Source organism: Anopheles cruzii, chromosome 3 (assembly GCF_943734635.1).
Source record: "Anopheles cruzii chromosome 3, idAnoCruzAS_RS32_06, whole genome shotgun sequence".
In the NCBI taxonomy this organism is placed as follows: domain Eukaryota; kingdom Metazoa; phylum Arthropoda; class Insecta; order Diptera; family Culicidae; genus Anopheles; species Anopheles cruzii.
The window spans coordinates 4,610,263-4,625,415 of NC_069145.1; the positions used below are offsets into that span (position 1 = coordinate 4,610,263).

The following is a 15,153-nucleotide window of genomic DNA, read 5'->3' on the forward strand; positions in this document are numbered from 1 at the left end:
ATAAATTTTGTCATAAATACCTTTACAGTATTGTTACATCGTTTTACTTAAGTTGCAAACCTCACCGGCGGGCCAACGCAAACCCTAGCTATAGTAATGCAGGTTGTGTTCTTTCCCTCGCCCGCTCTGCTCCGGTATTTTGTTCGCTTGTCGCACGATTCAATCGCCGCTCAGCTTGTCTTAAGCTTTGTCCCGCAACATCGTACACATTATACAAATTATTGGACGACTTGCGACGCGCAAAGTGGAGACCGAAGTTCAATGAAATTCTAATTCTACTGCGACGCAGATTCATCGGCCAAACGGGGGCGAGAAGCCCATTCGTACGTTTAAGCCGCCGTTTTAAACCGCTCCAACCTTTGTTTCGCCTTTTCGGCATAATTTACCGATGACGAGCCGTCCGATTTACCGGAACCGTTCGCTGCTGCTGTTGCCCCAAAGCGGGCCTGTCGTTTGGCGAGTTTTTCGTCCTGCTCCAGTTTTGTCATTTTGGACGAAACCGATCCGCCGAAACGTTCGGCACGCTTTTTCAGAGCCTCCATCGAAGCCGTGCTGTCGGTAGAGCTGTTGCCGGATGACGAGAGTCCAAACCGAGCCGCACGTGCCTGCAGTTTAGTGTTTTCGGCGGGTGCACTACCGCTGGCCGCGCTGTTGGAGGCCGTTGCCGTAGATGCGGACCCCGTCGATCCAAACTTTTTCGCACGCATTTCCAAGCGCTCCAGAGCGGTCAGCTGGCCAAGCTTGACAACCTTCTTTTCCGGTTCACCATCGCTGCCACTGCTGGTGGCCGATGCAGAATTACCCCCGCTCAGAGGTTTCCGTTGTGCTTTCGGAGCTTCCGATAGCAGGGCCGACGAAGCGCTGGTCGAATCCATCGTAGGAAGCGTTGGCTTTGTGATGGAGATGTTTCGTTTCAGCGCAACCTTCCGTTGGACTGGTTTGAGGTCCGAATGCAGCGTATCGGCCGGTTCCTTTGCCGATTGTTCCGGGGACGCCGACTTCGATTTCTCACTCGGCGTTGGTGACAGGAGAATCTGCTCTTCTTCGACGACCGGATCCGTAAGATCCTTATCCTCATCGAGCAAATCATCGTTCAGCTCATCGTCCTCTAGCAAGTCCTCCGAGTTCGCCGTGTCTTCCAGAACATCGCCACCGTCTTGAAAGTAACACAAATGTGAGTAGAGCATGCGTTTGCCGTTGTTTGGTGACAAACGAATCGAAAGCCCACCGATACTGACCCAACAGAGCGCACTGTAACCGATCGATGAGCTCGTTTTTGTTTCCCATCACACTCAAGCCGCGCGTTTTCAGTTCCTTTTTGAGATCTGCTACCTGGGGAAAGAAAAATTTGCTCTAATTTCGTCGCGTCCTTCGATGCCGTGTGATTTAACGATGGCGGCGTCCCTCTGGCAGCAGCCTATGTCAACATACCTTCATCTTCGAGATATCATTATCGCTCATCGTGTCACGCTTTCTTGGCAAAGTTGCACTTTCTTTCTGTTTTCTTCTGCGCACGAAATAGAACAAAACGAAAACACGGGGTGATTTTAATTCAACAAATAAGAATTCGGCCACAGGGTAAAAAAGTATCGCTCCCGGTCTGGAAATTTGTTTATCTTCTGACGTTTATCGACAATCACAACCGGCCAAGGTCGATAGTGTTCTGCGGTAAGCTGCTTTGAACGCTCAAAATCAGATGCCAAAACTTGGTATTTAAAAATTTCTCGTTGTTAAACTAAAATAAATTACATTACATTGCTGAAACAGCCACTGATTACGATCATTTATTGAGGCTCTCTATTCTTGACGGTTGCAATTTCATTTTGTTTTTTTCGTCGATGACCGTTTGCGTTTGAACTCACGTTCCTTCACGTTCTCGATCGGTTTCTGCCATGAGGCGCTGCTTTTGGGAACTTCGCATCACTTCGAATTGATTTATACGTATTTGGATAGCTTCTAAGACTGCGTTCCGCTGCTCCTCTGACTGACACACTTCGAGTAACGATTCGCGTATTCGAACTGCCTCCAATCTATCTTTTAGCACATGTTCTGTTAAACACGCTCGGGAATGAGAAGGGCCAATCGAAAATGCTTCTTCTCGCTTTTTCTGATGTCTTTTAGTTTCAGATGCTAGGACTCGAGTAGTGTATGCCCAAGTTGTTTCTATTCTTTCTTTCCATTGTTGTTCTGTTTCCAACAGTCGGGGTGCAACATGTTTTATCCACCTTGCTCTTAATATCTTCTCGCGGTGCTCTGCTGTTAGAGATGCCCGTGCCAGAGCCTCAAGTATCGCTGAAAATTTGTTTATCTTCTTGCGTTTGCGTTTATCGATAACCACAACCGACCAAGGTCGATAGTGTTCTGCGGTAAGCTTCTTTGAATGTTGAAATTCAAATGCCAAAATGCGAAAATGCTTATGATCGTTTGAATCCACAAAAATGAAAATCGATTTCGTTCCGGAGCTCCTGAGCAATCATTTATTGAGACTCTAAACGGTGCATGTCTGAAGGGCTTCTATTCTCTCTTCCTTTCCCTCCTTAATCTATTTGTTTTCCTCTTTTCTTTCACTGATGCTGCAGCTTGAGGTTTGTAAGGCCGGTTTGTTTCTATTCGTTGAACGTTCTACCTTTTTAATGATTTATCAAACCATTCGCGTTTTGCCGTACGGTTTGTTCTGCAACATAACTATCAAATCAGTTATATATTTTCGAAAGCATTGACACCGTTTCAGAATATTGCAACACAACGAATGAAACGAAAAGGCACGCACCATGCGCTTTAAATTGCGTTAAAAACAACTTTACTTTATTTTCTTTGAGTGATGAGTGGAAACTTCTTGAATCCCTCCGAATTCTAAGGATTAATCATATAGAGAGAAACAAACATTGTTTATTCATTTACCCGGTGTTCCCCAGCGGGATCTCTACTGTACCAAGTGACAAATATTTGGCTAAGTCAACCCTCGGATGCATCCTTAATAGGTGGGACCGCAAGTGTACTTTTTGAGTGAAAAAGCGATTCTCACAGATCATACACACGTACGGTTTCTCCTTACGGTGAGTCGCCTTGTGCTTGGTCAGATCGGAGCTGTTTGTGAACGCCTTCTCGCACGTGTCGCATGCGTGAGGTTTGTTGTTAATGTGTGAATTCATATGCGTTTTGAGTGTGCTCGATTGCGTGTACGCTTTGTCGCATATCGGGCAGACGTACGGCTTTTCCAACGTGTGCGTTCGCATGTGGGTCTTCAAATTACCGACTTGAACGAAGGATTTATCGCAGTATTCGCAAGAAAACAGTTTCACATTCATATGAAGACGTTTGTGATCCACTAAGTTGGAGCTTCGTGTGAAAGTATAATTACACTCGTCACACTTGTACCTTGTTCTGGGTCTTGCGTTTGGCTGGCGATCCCCCTTTTCCGTAGTCCGTGGTCGGCTCGTTTCCGTTTTCAATCTCCGTCGGATGATATTGACAGCATTTATCTCATCCGCTGTACTATCGTCATCGGAACCTGCATCACTACCACCGTCATCGTTTGGATGTTCTGTTTGTGCTCCATCGCCAGGGACCTCTGCTTCATCTTGTGCATTAAAAGTGTCTGCATCTTCCGGCTGCTGGCCTTGCTCTAACCGGTAACCGTCGTCCTTGGTGCGCAGATAGTCTTGCAGTATTACGCGGCTGGCGCAAGCGTCTCGGATGAAGCAGTAGGCACTGTCCAACCTTTCTAAGCAGGGGCCACATATTCTAGTGGGTAAGCTTTCGTTCGAAGAAACCTGACGGATAGAATGATTGAAATAAATTGGACGTTCAGATGGCTCACTTGCACTTCGTAATAAACTTACGATGTTGGTCACTTTTGTGAGTGCTTCAACAACTGGAACGCTTTTATCCGATGGCAGGTAACCGTGGGCGAGTTCCTCGTAATCGTTGTCATCGTAGGGCATCAAACAAGTAATACAACAGGTGTTTAAGTTGGAGACTGTAATTTCGATATCTACTTCTTCGTCGTCGTCCATTTCTGCAATCGGCTAGGCATAAAATGCTTACGAACAAACCAAAAAGGAACAACGATTCGTAAACAAACAGTTCTGTCAAGAACCGGTTCGATTCATGTACGTAACCGGTTCGATTCATTCCGGAATGAGCTTGTTTTCTATTTTTCGGAAGCACAATCAATATAGTACGGTATTTTAGTGGAATTCTATATTTGCAGAAACATTTTCCAAACACATCAGTGCGATAGTACATGCTTCCCTTTGAGTATTTGTCGCATCAGTATACGCCGCCCTGCCGGAGTGGACATTCTCTTGAGCCAGCCATGAACTCGCACACGTTTGGTTTCGCGTGCTCGAGGAAAATGATTCCGCATTACGGTACGCGACAATAGCAGTCCCCAAGCACCGCCTGCTGTAGTTTCTGTAACTGTGTTGGCCACATTGGCCCCGATAAATGGCACCGATGGAAGTTTTGGTAGAAGAATCCTGAAGAGGTTACATAAAAGAACCAGTAGTGTAAAGCAATGCACGAGCAATTAGTTCCGACCAGTTCTGATACTCACTGAAAGGACCGAACTAGTGCCATATTGTAGAGTTGCACGTGAAAAAGTTTAGCGAACTACGAAAACCTTAAATTTTTGCGTAAGCTATTTTTTGTCGAACCAAATGGTTTGTTTACGTCCGGCGAATTTGACAGAACGTGTGGCTCGCTGACTTATCTAGATCAGCATGTTCGAAATATTTGAATCTAAAACAATCGTTACTTTGTTTCAGTTTAAATTGAAAGGCGAATCCGTTCCGTTTCGCAGGTTCTCTCTATCAGCACGAAAGCACACTTCGAAGGTTGTAAATCAAAGTAGAAGGAAGTTTCGTGTCAAAGGATTGGAACCTTAATTTGGCTGCATCCCTCAATATCGTTTTTATTCATCCATCTGTATCACCATGAATCGTAATAATACTGCAGCAGTTTAATTTAAAACAGGAAATATTTTCCACGTTTAGTTTTATTATTTCTTCGCTCCCCTAGCAAATTGCACCGGTCGACATTGGAGATTATTCTAATTTTTATAGGGCTTTGTTTTGAATTTATTATCTCTCTTCGCTCCGTTACCAGTGTAAGTAAAATTGTAGCTTTGCTTGCTCGAAAAGATCGTTAGTTTTTTTGTCGGTTTTTTAATTTTTTTTATTAAGAAAAAGAATAAAGCATTGATTAGTTGTGTACGGTGTGTGTGTGTGTTCGAGTGCAAGATATCGGAAAGAATTCTTGCCGCATCCGCTCCGGTCGCGATCGATTCGTTTCGAGCGATTCGCGTTTTAGCTTTGCTACGGTTACGTTTAGGTGTCTTTCAATAGTTTTGTAAACAGTTTAAAATTGTACAATTATTAGTTTTTTTGCTTTCCCCTTTTCTATCACTAAGACGAACCTTAGATTCTACGGTCTGCTGATTTGCAATTATCTACAGTTAGTTGTGGCTGCCAGTTAGCCTGTTTTCTATGGATGTTTTACCGCACACTGTAACCGTTCTCCGAACAGTCCTCCATCGCGTTTCGGCGATATTACCGAATCTGTCCGATATTTAAGTCGGTAACTGAGCGGCTAGAAACGACTTTAGCACGATCGAAGTTTAAAGATTTTATGTCTTGATTTTGGTAGGGAATAAAGCTTAGTTTGAAATGGATGGTCGAAGCACGAATTGGCAAACAAATCGCGATGGAACCGTTTAGAATGGGATAATTCATTCCATCTTCCCATGTTCATGCAAATTGAATCGTCCCAGCGGCCCAAATAGTTCCGTCATTGTAAGTTCTAACTAGGCAATGTCTACGAAGAACGAGGAGTTTTACTCCCGTTCCAGATTGCTATCAACTAATTTTTTTGTCTTTTCTACCGTGGATATCTTTTGTCCATGGCAATACTTTTTTTTCTCCATTTTGAGCGTGTTAGTAAAGTCTAATGAACGGAAAAAAGTTGATCAAGAAATTTGCATTGTTTCCGCCATGGTCAGTCGTAGCGTTGGCTTCTAAGAAGTGGAAAAACCCAAAACTGATCCACGATTGACTTCACGGTATTTCTACGACAGTACTCTCCCCTCGCCTAATGTGCTCCTTGGTCACAATTCTATTTCCTGATCAGAGAGAGAAGAAGAGAGAGATAGAGAGAGACAGAAAGAGAGAGAGAGAAAGATAGAATCAACAAGGGACATTTAAGGACTACAGCTTGTCTCTCTGGAAGGAGCTTGGATTACGGGTTCAGCCGGCTATTTATCGGAATGGAAAGCAAAAAACGCATTCTATTTTCTACAGAGATATGCATCAAAGGGCGTTCTTAATCGTCCAGGTTGTGTCCAGAGCTTTCGGCGGAAGGTAAAGATGTCTGAAAATCGTTCCTCTTTTTTGTTTGATAACCGGCTCGAAGCTATTATGGCGTTTTGCTGCGCTGCTGTGGGTGCAATTGGCTAAACTAATGTTCAATTCTTAGGGCCTATTGTATACCGTGCACATGTTGCTCTTTACTTTCTTGGACCGAACTCGCTACGCTGCTGGTACTGGTGCTATAAAGCACCAAGTTCCGGAGGGCGAAATGAACAGGATGCAACGTGGACGCAACGCATTTTCAGGACGAATTTGGCGGGAGACAGTTGCATAACAAGCTTCGGCAGCAAACAAGGCACTGTGGATTTTCCTCCATTTTGTCTAATATTTTCAACTTGTGTTTGCTTCCTTCTTTGCAATACAGTGAAGCGCGTAGCTCTTGTTGTTATTCTATTTCTTACACTCCGTTTCCTTCCACTCTTCTTGGCAATATTTTTTTTCTTTTTGATACCTCCTCAGGGGTCCCTCAAGGTCAAGTCACTTCATCTGAACTCATAATGAGAGACCGCGTAGCGCCATTTCTTCCACGGTCGGTGCGCGTTTTTTGTTCCCGTCGCAAAACAATCGGTTGCTTGCAATTTTTACTACATTTTTGGTTTACTTTTCTTTTTAGGTTAATTTTTGGCAAAACGCACAAGTGTTTCTTTCCCATTCTTTGTTGTTAAATTTGAATCTCCTATCCTAGGTTCCAACGTGCGCCATTCATTTTCACACACTCATCATCATTAGCAGCAGCATCATTTCTACGATTGCCAACAGCAAAGGGGACATAAACCAGCGAAGGTAAAACAATGAAAATTCGAAAGGCTCCAAGCAGCACGGTGTCCTCCGTGTTGCGCTCCGAAAAGGAGCACTGAAGCCGAACACTCTTCTCGAACGGTTCGAAAAGGGCCTGAATCCGGTAGCTTCTTTTACGGACACGAATATACAAAGTTCCTAGTAGAGATGGCCATCCATTCACTCTCTTGTTACTAAACTGACGGAAGTAGGTTGTTTGTTCGTGTTACGTGTAAGAAACCGGGTAAGGACCGCCTTTGCAGTCCTCGTGTTGTGTGTTTTCTTTCTAAGGTGTAGTTCGTTACCTATTGGTTCGTTCTGCTAGTAATAAGCATGTTTTTTTTTGTTGGGTAATAACAATTGTTTTTCTTAACTTTTCCGATTAATTAATAGTTATGTTTTTTTCTTGTTGATGCCGTTTTAACTGACTTTTTTCTTATCATTTTGGTGTCTTACAGCCTGCTTGTTGCTTACTTGTACCGCTTCCAGTTCCGATAATGTTTCCCTGCTTCTACATTCGAAACCCCCGCTGGTTGATCAGCAATTGGCCGATTGATGGTAGAGTGATCGGGGTGGCCGGAGACCTAATTTGGTTTCAGCCTTTAATGATACACTTTGAGAGTCACGAAGACGCCAGACACAAAGGGTGGCGGTTTGCAAGGCGGAAACCCTAGCAGTGCTGCCGGATCACACTAGCAAAACCCGAATTCACGATCTAAATATGAACTAATAAATTGTGAGATGCTCCGTTTCACAGAACATTCTCTCATAACCCGATCCTAAGGACAGCGCCAGATTTTGCTAATGCGCCTCGGAGCGAGCAAAGATGCGGGATGATGGTTAGTCTGGTTAATCTTATTTGAAACGAAGCAATTAAATGGAAGCGAGTGCTCGCGTAGAGCAGCCGGCCGGCGGGTTTCTTATTTCCCCTTACTTGGCCGGAGTAGTGAGTAAGGTGCTGAAAGTTGTAATTTAACTTTAACGTAATTATTTTCAGTTTTCTCGAAAGTGTTTCACTCACAGCACAGCACAGGGCCCAGGGGTAGGGTTAAGGATGTGTTGGCGCTCTCGATCCTGCCTAACTTCGCCCGCGGTAGCTTGCAGGGTTCGACGGATTTGCCCGACAATCACTTTGGCTACACGGCTTCTCACTGAGTTGTTGGGCGTTCTTTCAGGTCTTAAATCTAGGGCTAGACTGCAGTTTCATCAAATATAGAGCAGTAGTAGGTAACGGGCGCTCAAATCGTATTCGCCATCGGTAATTGCAGGCTTAGCTGCTAACGGACATTAAAACATGGGCGAGGAACTAGACTTTGAAACGAATGCTCCGCTCCGGAGCAATAAACGGTATGATCTAATATAAACGTTTTAATAAACAACAGTGTTCACCAACAACGGGGTCCTTTTGCGAGTGTCCGTCGGGGGATTGGCCTTGCACGAGGTTTTCAAAACTTTTAAATCTATCGTTTAGTTACTTTGCCTAGTACTTTGTGATTTTTAGTTTGTTTTGTTCTTCATACTTGTTTGTTCGTACTTTGTTTACGGAATAGAAGTTTAGGTAATGTTTGCTTTGGTTGTTTTATTTATTTTTTTGGTTTTCTTTTAAACACCTCCACCTCCCCCTTTCTGGCCACCTTACCACCACCGAAGAGCATTAGCGTTTCTGTTCAAATTTCAACATTTGTTCACGTCTTTCTGCGGCTTCAATCTGCGGTTCGTAGCCGCTGTGGCCACGTTAAAGGTACGAGGAAGATGAGTAAACGGGAATCCGAAATGATAGGGAAGCCGTGAGACGATCTACTCCTACAGCTTCTTCAATTGCGCTTTTCTTGGGAACGATGCGCAAGGCGAACTCCTCGTTAATGGTAATGTAAGTGTTAAACGTAACTTTTCAACAAAAACAACCGCCCGGCTTCACTCGGCTTGGGCGGTATGAATGCAAATGGTGTGTGTTGAGCAAAACGGTGTTGATGGAAACTTTTTTCACCAACTTCTTTCGTTTTTTCACCACTAGGCGTCGCTATTATCTTCACCGCAATCACAGCCCTTCCACAGTTTTTACACCGGATGTGACTATTAACACTAGATATACCACACCAGTCATTTTGACTGGTCGGGCAGTTTGAATGGCAAATTTCCACTACATGTAATTTTTTTTTCCCCAAATGATGTTATGACTTTTAATAGCTCTAAGCATAGAATACATTTCACAAATAAACTTTTTTTTATATATGTTGGAAAAAAAAAATTTTTTTTTTTTGGAGATTTATACCATGACCAGTCAAAATGACTGGTCCCTTATTCCATGAACAAATTTAGGCCAAAAAGGGCAATTGTTGCTCAGAATATGATTGGGCAGTAGATTGGGCACTCCAGACCATTGATGTGTGCAATTATTTTGGAATATATACGAATTTGTACAGAGTTAGAAGCCTCTAGAGTTTTGGGGAAAAAGTGGAAAATTACGCAAGCAAAATAGAAGGCATCCTTATGTAGTTCGGCAACGTAGTAGATAACGTTCTTATGTAGAAATTGTGTCCAACAAAGTGATAAAAATTAAATGTTTTCTGTTATATAAAAATGCATACAAATCCATTTATCGTTTACAGTTAACATTACTAAACTTGTTTTAATTTTTTTATAGACTTTTTTTTAACACTTGAAGTCATAAAAAGCAATTTTTCACATGACCAGTCATTTTGACTGGTCTGGTATAAATAGGTATATTGAAAACGGTGGTATATCTAGTGTTAATAAAAGTGAAGAGTTTATTATGGACCCTTCGGACGTTGGCTGTTTTCTCTCAAGTCCTAACTGCGTTAACGTTCTACTGCGAATGCAGCCCTTTTCTGAAAGTTTTCCTGGTCAAAAGCAATTGAGAAAAGTGCATGTTTACCGTTCTGCTAGGATGCAGTTTTAGTACTTCATTTTCTTCTTTTAACCCAGATGAGAAGTACTTTGCAACTCAAATTTGGAAGCGAAGAAAATTGCACAGTTGTGTGGACTAACGTACAATTTAAATAAAGCTTACTTTCAGTTCCATTAAAAAGAACTTTAATTAATTCTCCGTTCGTTCGGTTCAACTGCCCCAAAACAAGCTGCCAGCAGTATAAGCTTTACGGCCTATGTTGGACATGCCTGGATTGAACAATGCTTCAATTTTGAGATCTAAACTCTGGCCGCCAGATGGATTATTGGAAATGAATAACTTATTATGCTTTCGGAAAGTTTCTCCGGCAGGCAAGATGTTGCGAAAAAACAAACTTCTTCTCGGATTACGGAGCGTTTTCCCGGCCCAGCTGTTGACGGTAGGCTACTATGCTGTGCCAACGTCCGTCCGGCCACCGGCCACCGGTGTCTTGCGTTTTATTAATAATCCAGTCGTTATTGGCGCACCGGCGATCCAAACATGGGTCCTAATTTTATTACCCGGCTGTTGCCGGGGGGCGCTGTTCAGCGCGGAACGTCCCATCTTGCCTCATTGTACTGAATGCATCAACCTCAACACGGTTCCTGCTGTACGATGTGCCGTTTCGACCCAGAAGTTTGCCGAACAATCAGCGTTGTTGGCCTGTGCCTAGGCCGTGCGACTCGGCCGGAACAGCCCGGCAATCCGCGTGGCGTGCCGGACGTTGGGTAATAAAATTTTATGCGATATTTTCCGGCGAATTTGATTTTGTCACGAATTTTGCAGTTCCCGCGTTCCTGCGCCCGGTTCGCAGATGGTTCGATATTAAATATGTGTATGGATTTCTCGAAAGGCGGCCACACACCGGCCAAAGTTGTGGTGCCAAAAGGACATGTCCAGGCAGCAGCAGCGCCGGCTTAAACAGTGGGAAAACAACTTGGTGCCAGCCAAATTTGGCCAGCTTCTCTCGTGGGGCAAATTGGTTTTCAATTTTCCACCCTTAAGGGCATTAAGCACCAAGGTGCCATGGGAAAATTCGATTACTTTGCAGAGAAACGGTGGCAGCGAAGCAATTTTATTACGTAGGTGGCCCAGGTCCGCTGGGTTCGTGCGATATCCGGGATCGTTTGCAAGCACCCAGCAGGACACCTTCGGCGTAAACATTCGTTGGGTGCTAAGCAAATAAATAAAAAAAAAGAACGGCCGGCATGAAGCCAGACTCGAAGTAAATGCCAACCCCCCCCGGGGGGTCATTGTGGGCACATTAAAACGATGACAGAAACCTCTCTCGTTCTCTCGCTCTCTCGCGCGCACGAGCGTTCTCTCTCTTTCTTTGGCTCCATAGGTTCTTGCGGTCCTGGGAAGGATCCGGCCGTCTGCCCATCGGCTCGAGAAACCTCACTTCAGTCACGAAGCACGGCGAGTGGCGCACTCACGGATTACCGATACACCATTATCGGTTGGGCGGTTGGCGAAATTTTGATCCTTCTATTTTCCACTCGGGCACGGACGAGTTGTCCTTCCCACCACTCTCATTTTTATTCTCGGTTGACCACGGCGGACAAAAAAAAACCGAAATTCGGTTCCAAGGCATCCTTTTCTCCGTGCAGCGCCCTGCCAGTTAATCGGCTCCGGAATGTTCGTCGGGCATTTTTGCCTCTATTAGGCGTAATGGGGCGTCCGAACCAAACACTCCTCCCGGGGAGGGGATGACCCGGTGACTGACCGACTGCCGGAGTAAAAAGCCGCATAATCATAACGCGCAATGCGTCTGCTGTTGGGTCACCGGTTCACCGCACCACGGGCAACACCGGGCAAACGGTAACATGTCGGGCTGGCATGCCTTTCCCCCTTTCAGAACCGGAGTTAGGCGGTCCGGAATCGATTTAATCCTAAACCTTAATTCAGTGGGCAGCCCAGTCCTGTCGGACTCCATGTTTGTTTCGTTTTAGTTTACGCTTTCCGTTCCAAACGTTCCAGGTCGCCATGGAAACGCACGGGTTTTTCATCGCTCCGCCGTTAATGGGTGGGTCGGTTGGTCAACCGATCACCATAGGAGCCAATTGAAAGGTTTTTTTCCCTGTCTTTCTCTTAGCAGGCTGGTCAGCGGAGTGGTGATCACATGACCGGTCCGGTTCCAGGGTTTCCGGCAAAGAAGAAGAGATCAAAGTGATTCAGTGTCAGTTACTTGGTGAGTCAAAAAGTTTCTAATTTATCGAATAATCCTCGCCTCGATTGGCTTTTGGGTCACTTAGATGTGTATCCATAAAAGTTGTCGGCGATCGATTAATATCCTCGTGGCTTATACCACCGATTCGGAGTCACCATTCCATTAGCTACCGAAAGAGGGAACCGCCGACGTCGCTACGTCGTCCGTAGCTAAGTAATCCAAAACTACGAAAAACAGGACACCGAAATGAAGTGACGTTAAACGGAGCCCATCGGGACGCTACAGGGACGCTGCGTTGCGCCACTCATTAAATTGGTCCCCGGGGGAAGGCGGTGACAAAACGACCAAACTCGGTGCTAGACTGTGTTACTGTGCGTCTGTGGTCAACATCACGCGACCATAAACAGCGATTCCCCTCGAACGGAGTTTTATTAAATCAATGAGAGAATGGCGTGAACGGTAGTGTGCGGTCGGGGGTCGGGCATCATAACAGCGAACACAGTTCCTATCATGCGACTCCCATACAAACACACACACACGCACCGTGGGCGAAACTTGTTTTCTCAACATCGTCCCTGCCAAAAGTGGATGCCGACAGAACAGCGCGCCTGGAACTTCGACACTGTCTCCCTCCGGAGTATTCCGAGTAAACCGCTGTCCGGCTCCTAGCGGGCGCCAACGAACTTTCTCGTCCGCGAGATCGCCATCGATTTTGGCAGGAAGCGTGGCCGAATTTTCCGGCCACCAGAACCCTTTTTCGAAAGATAGCTCCGAAACCCACACAAAACCGAAACCGGACAGGGTCAGGTGAAAGGCATTAGGAAAGGCCCCGTACCACTTCCGGGGGTCACTGGCGATCCGACTGGCGACTGGCCTGTGGTTTCGGGGGGGGGGGCGAATCGATTCCAAAATCAGTCGACCAGTCGACGGGACCGAGCGCTCGCTAGAACGCCTGTCGGAGCCTGGAGTCTGCCTTGAGCTTGATCGATTTTTCGCTCACTTCCTAATGGCCCGAGATTTCACTTGTCTTCGTAGCACGCCCCGCAACCGGAAGCGGTTGCTATCCATTTTCGTTTTCGCTTGCTGCCACGAAGGAACACACAGAGACACGGGGGGCTCCGACGGATTGTTTGATTATTGTTTCTAAAAACCGAACGCGCCAGACGCCAGAGTGTCGCGTGTGCTGCGGAGTCGCATGTCGCAAAGTCGCGAAAATTTTTCGACTTCCTGAAAAATCGGGTTCCTGGCGAGAGTGGCGCTAAACAGGGCCTCTGGAAAGGATTTCCCGGCCCTTGGTCGCCTGAAATGCCAGAATTCTTAGGCCATTAGTTTGGAGAACAGCTTTCCGAACGAGCACAGAGGACGCCGTTTTGCCGTTTCCGAGTCGCCGTCGTTAGCCGGCGTCCCGTGCACCGTCCCGATTGTGCCTTTAACAGGCTCTAGCAGACGGACCGGTGAGAACCGTTCCGCGTTCCGAACGTCGGATAGCTCGAGAATGTATCTTTTGATCACAAATAACGAACCGCCGCCGTGGCGTTTGTTGTTTTACTTTATTTTCCCCCGAACAAATGGTTCCGGTTAAAGCGAACCAAAGTATCCGTCGGTCGGACTTTAAGGACCCCAGAACTAGGGTTCTGGCCGTTCGCTCCGATTGGCGATTTCCAGTAACGAAGCGACAAATTAAAATGATTTTCTGCACGAATGGGCCAAAAGGGCACCCGGCATGGATCGGGTGCAGTTGGGAAAAACGGTCCTACCGGATTTCGGTGGCTCCCGAGTGGCCCTTTTTGCACCGAGTGCGCCAAGAGTGAACGTTTCGCTGCGATGTCCTTGAAAGTGTCGGCCCGTGAATGGATCGCCTAACGAGTCGCGACGTTATTTGGTTGCCCGTCCTTTTCGTCGGAATTGCTTTTTGCCGTTGGCCAAAACGTCGGCGATTCGATGGTGGGCGATTATGGTGCGTTGCTTTTCCGTGCTTCCGTGATGCTCAGGTGATACTTGTCACCGGCGGCGGCGTTGGCGTGGACATTCAAAAAGGATGAAACATGTGTTTCGAGGGCGAAATCTTTCACGCTTCCAGTACGCCCTCGATACGCCCCGGTTTTGGGTGATGACAGCCGGTTCGCGGACTCGCCGCAACTCTGTCCGTCGAGAGACCGACGGGATGGGTCTGTTCGAAGCTGGCGAGGATTTTTGTTGATGTTGAAGCATAGTTCCTTTCCGGTGACACACATGGCACCAGGAACTGAACAAGAACATTTCGAGAAGAACCAAAATCCCTACCCAAACACCTACAAACCGGACACAATCAGTTTCCTGTGCCAGCCAACGTTGTGGCGCAATCGATCTGAACACGGCAAGAGTGTGTGCGTGCTGGCCACTGCTTCAAGTTGCTTTCCGGTGCAAGGATTGTGGCTACCCGACCGGCCCACGGCTGGGCAAGAGTTCCGAATTAAGGACCGGCACCGGCGAACGAATGACTGGCCAACAACCGGCGGGGAGGACAGGCTTTTGGGCCGACTGCCAACGGGTAGGCCACGGGTGTTGGAGTCGGTCGGATAACTACGGACGGAATACTTGATCGACCCGGCCTGGAAGACCTTTACGGGCCAGGTCAGTTGGAAAACGTGGCCTCTAGGTCCTAGATTAAGTAGCTTATCTCTACCTCTCTTTCTCTCTCTGTCTCTCTCTCTCGCTCTCCGAGATGTTGCAGAAAGCAGAACTTTAACAGAAGACCGGAATGGTTCGTTTTCGGCGCGTTCCATGAGCGAAAAACGGGTCAATGGGTGTACCCACCAAACGGAACTTGTACGAGGATCGATAAGTTTGCTCAAGGCTTCAGCTACTGCTTCCTGCAATGGGAACCCCCTGCGGAAAGCCTGCGATTGACGAGCGTGGCATTTAAATTAAATTTTCGCACTTTCGAGGCC

At 46.3% G+C, this 15,153-nt stretch overlaps 3 protein-coding genes across 3 annotated transcripts; all 3 read right to left on the reverse strand.

Annotated features, from left to right (window-relative positions):
* Nucleotides 1-58: 58 nt before the first annotated feature.
* LOC128272923 (uncharacterized) lies at nt 59-1,558 on the reverse strand. The gene is made up of 3 exons (XM_053010810.1): nt 1,432-1,558; nt 1,239-1,332; nt 59-1,156 (listed from the first exon to the last, which is right to left on the reverse strand). Exons 1-3 carry the CDS (start codon nt 1,459-1,461, stop codon nt 330-332), a joined length of 951 nt encoding a protein of 316 aa, XP_052866770.1. The 5' UTR covers nt 1,462-1,558; the 3' UTR covers nt 59-329.
* Nucleotides 1,559-2,831: 1,273 nt separating this feature from the next.
* Nucleotides 2,832-4,044, reverse strand: LOC128273245 (zinc finger protein 852-like). Its single transcript, XM_053011180.1, has 2 exons — nt 3,843-4,044; nt 2,832-3,773 (listed from the first exon to the last, which is right to left on the reverse strand). Exons 1-2 carry the CDS (start codon nt 4,014-4,016, stop codon nt 2,898-2,900), a joined length of 1,050 nt encoding a protein of 349 aa, XP_052867140.1. The 5' UTR covers nt 4,017-4,044; the 3' UTR covers nt 2,832-2,897.
* Nucleotides 4,045-4,189: 145 nt separating this feature from the next.
* Nucleotides 4,190-4,581, reverse strand: LOC128273756 (39S ribosomal protein L34, mitochondrial). Its single transcript, XM_053011793.1, has 2 exons — nt 4,559-4,581; nt 4,190-4,481 (listed from the first exon to the last, which is right to left on the reverse strand). The coding sequence occupies exons 1-2, from the start codon at nt 4,579-4,581 to the stop codon at nt 4,232-4,234; spliced, it is 273 nt and encodes a 90-aa protein (XP_052867753.1). The 3' UTR covers nt 4,190-4,231.
* Between the last annotated feature and the right edge of the window lie 10,572 nt (nt 4,582-15,153).

Coding starts and splice junctions, on each gene's coding strand:
- LOC128272923 (XM_053010810.1), bottom strand. CDS start 1,461: ATGAGCGATAATGATATCTCGAAGATGAAG. Junction 1,333..1,431: donor ATGATATCTCGAAGATGAAG/GTATGTTGACAT, acceptor TTCTTTCCCCAG/GTAGCAGATCTCAAAAAGGA. Junction 1,157..1,238: donor GTTACAGTGCGCTCTGTTGG/GTCAGTATCGGT, acceptor GTTACTTTCAAG/ACGGTGGCGATGTTCTGGAA.
- LOC128273245 (XM_053011180.1), bottom strand. CDS start 4,016: ATGGACGACGACGAAGAAGTAGATATCGAAATTACAGTCTCCAACTTA. Junction 3,774..3,842: donor TCACAAAAGTGACCAACATC/GTAAGTTTATTA, acceptor TCTATCCGTCAG/GTTTCTTCGAACGAAAGCTT.
- LOC128273756 (XM_053011793.1), bottom strand. CDS start 4,581: ATGGCACTAGTTCGGTCCTTTCA. Junction 4,482..4,558: donor GCACTAGTTCGGTCCTTTCA/GTGAGTATCAGA, acceptor TAACCTCTTCAG/GATTCTTCTACCAAAACTTC.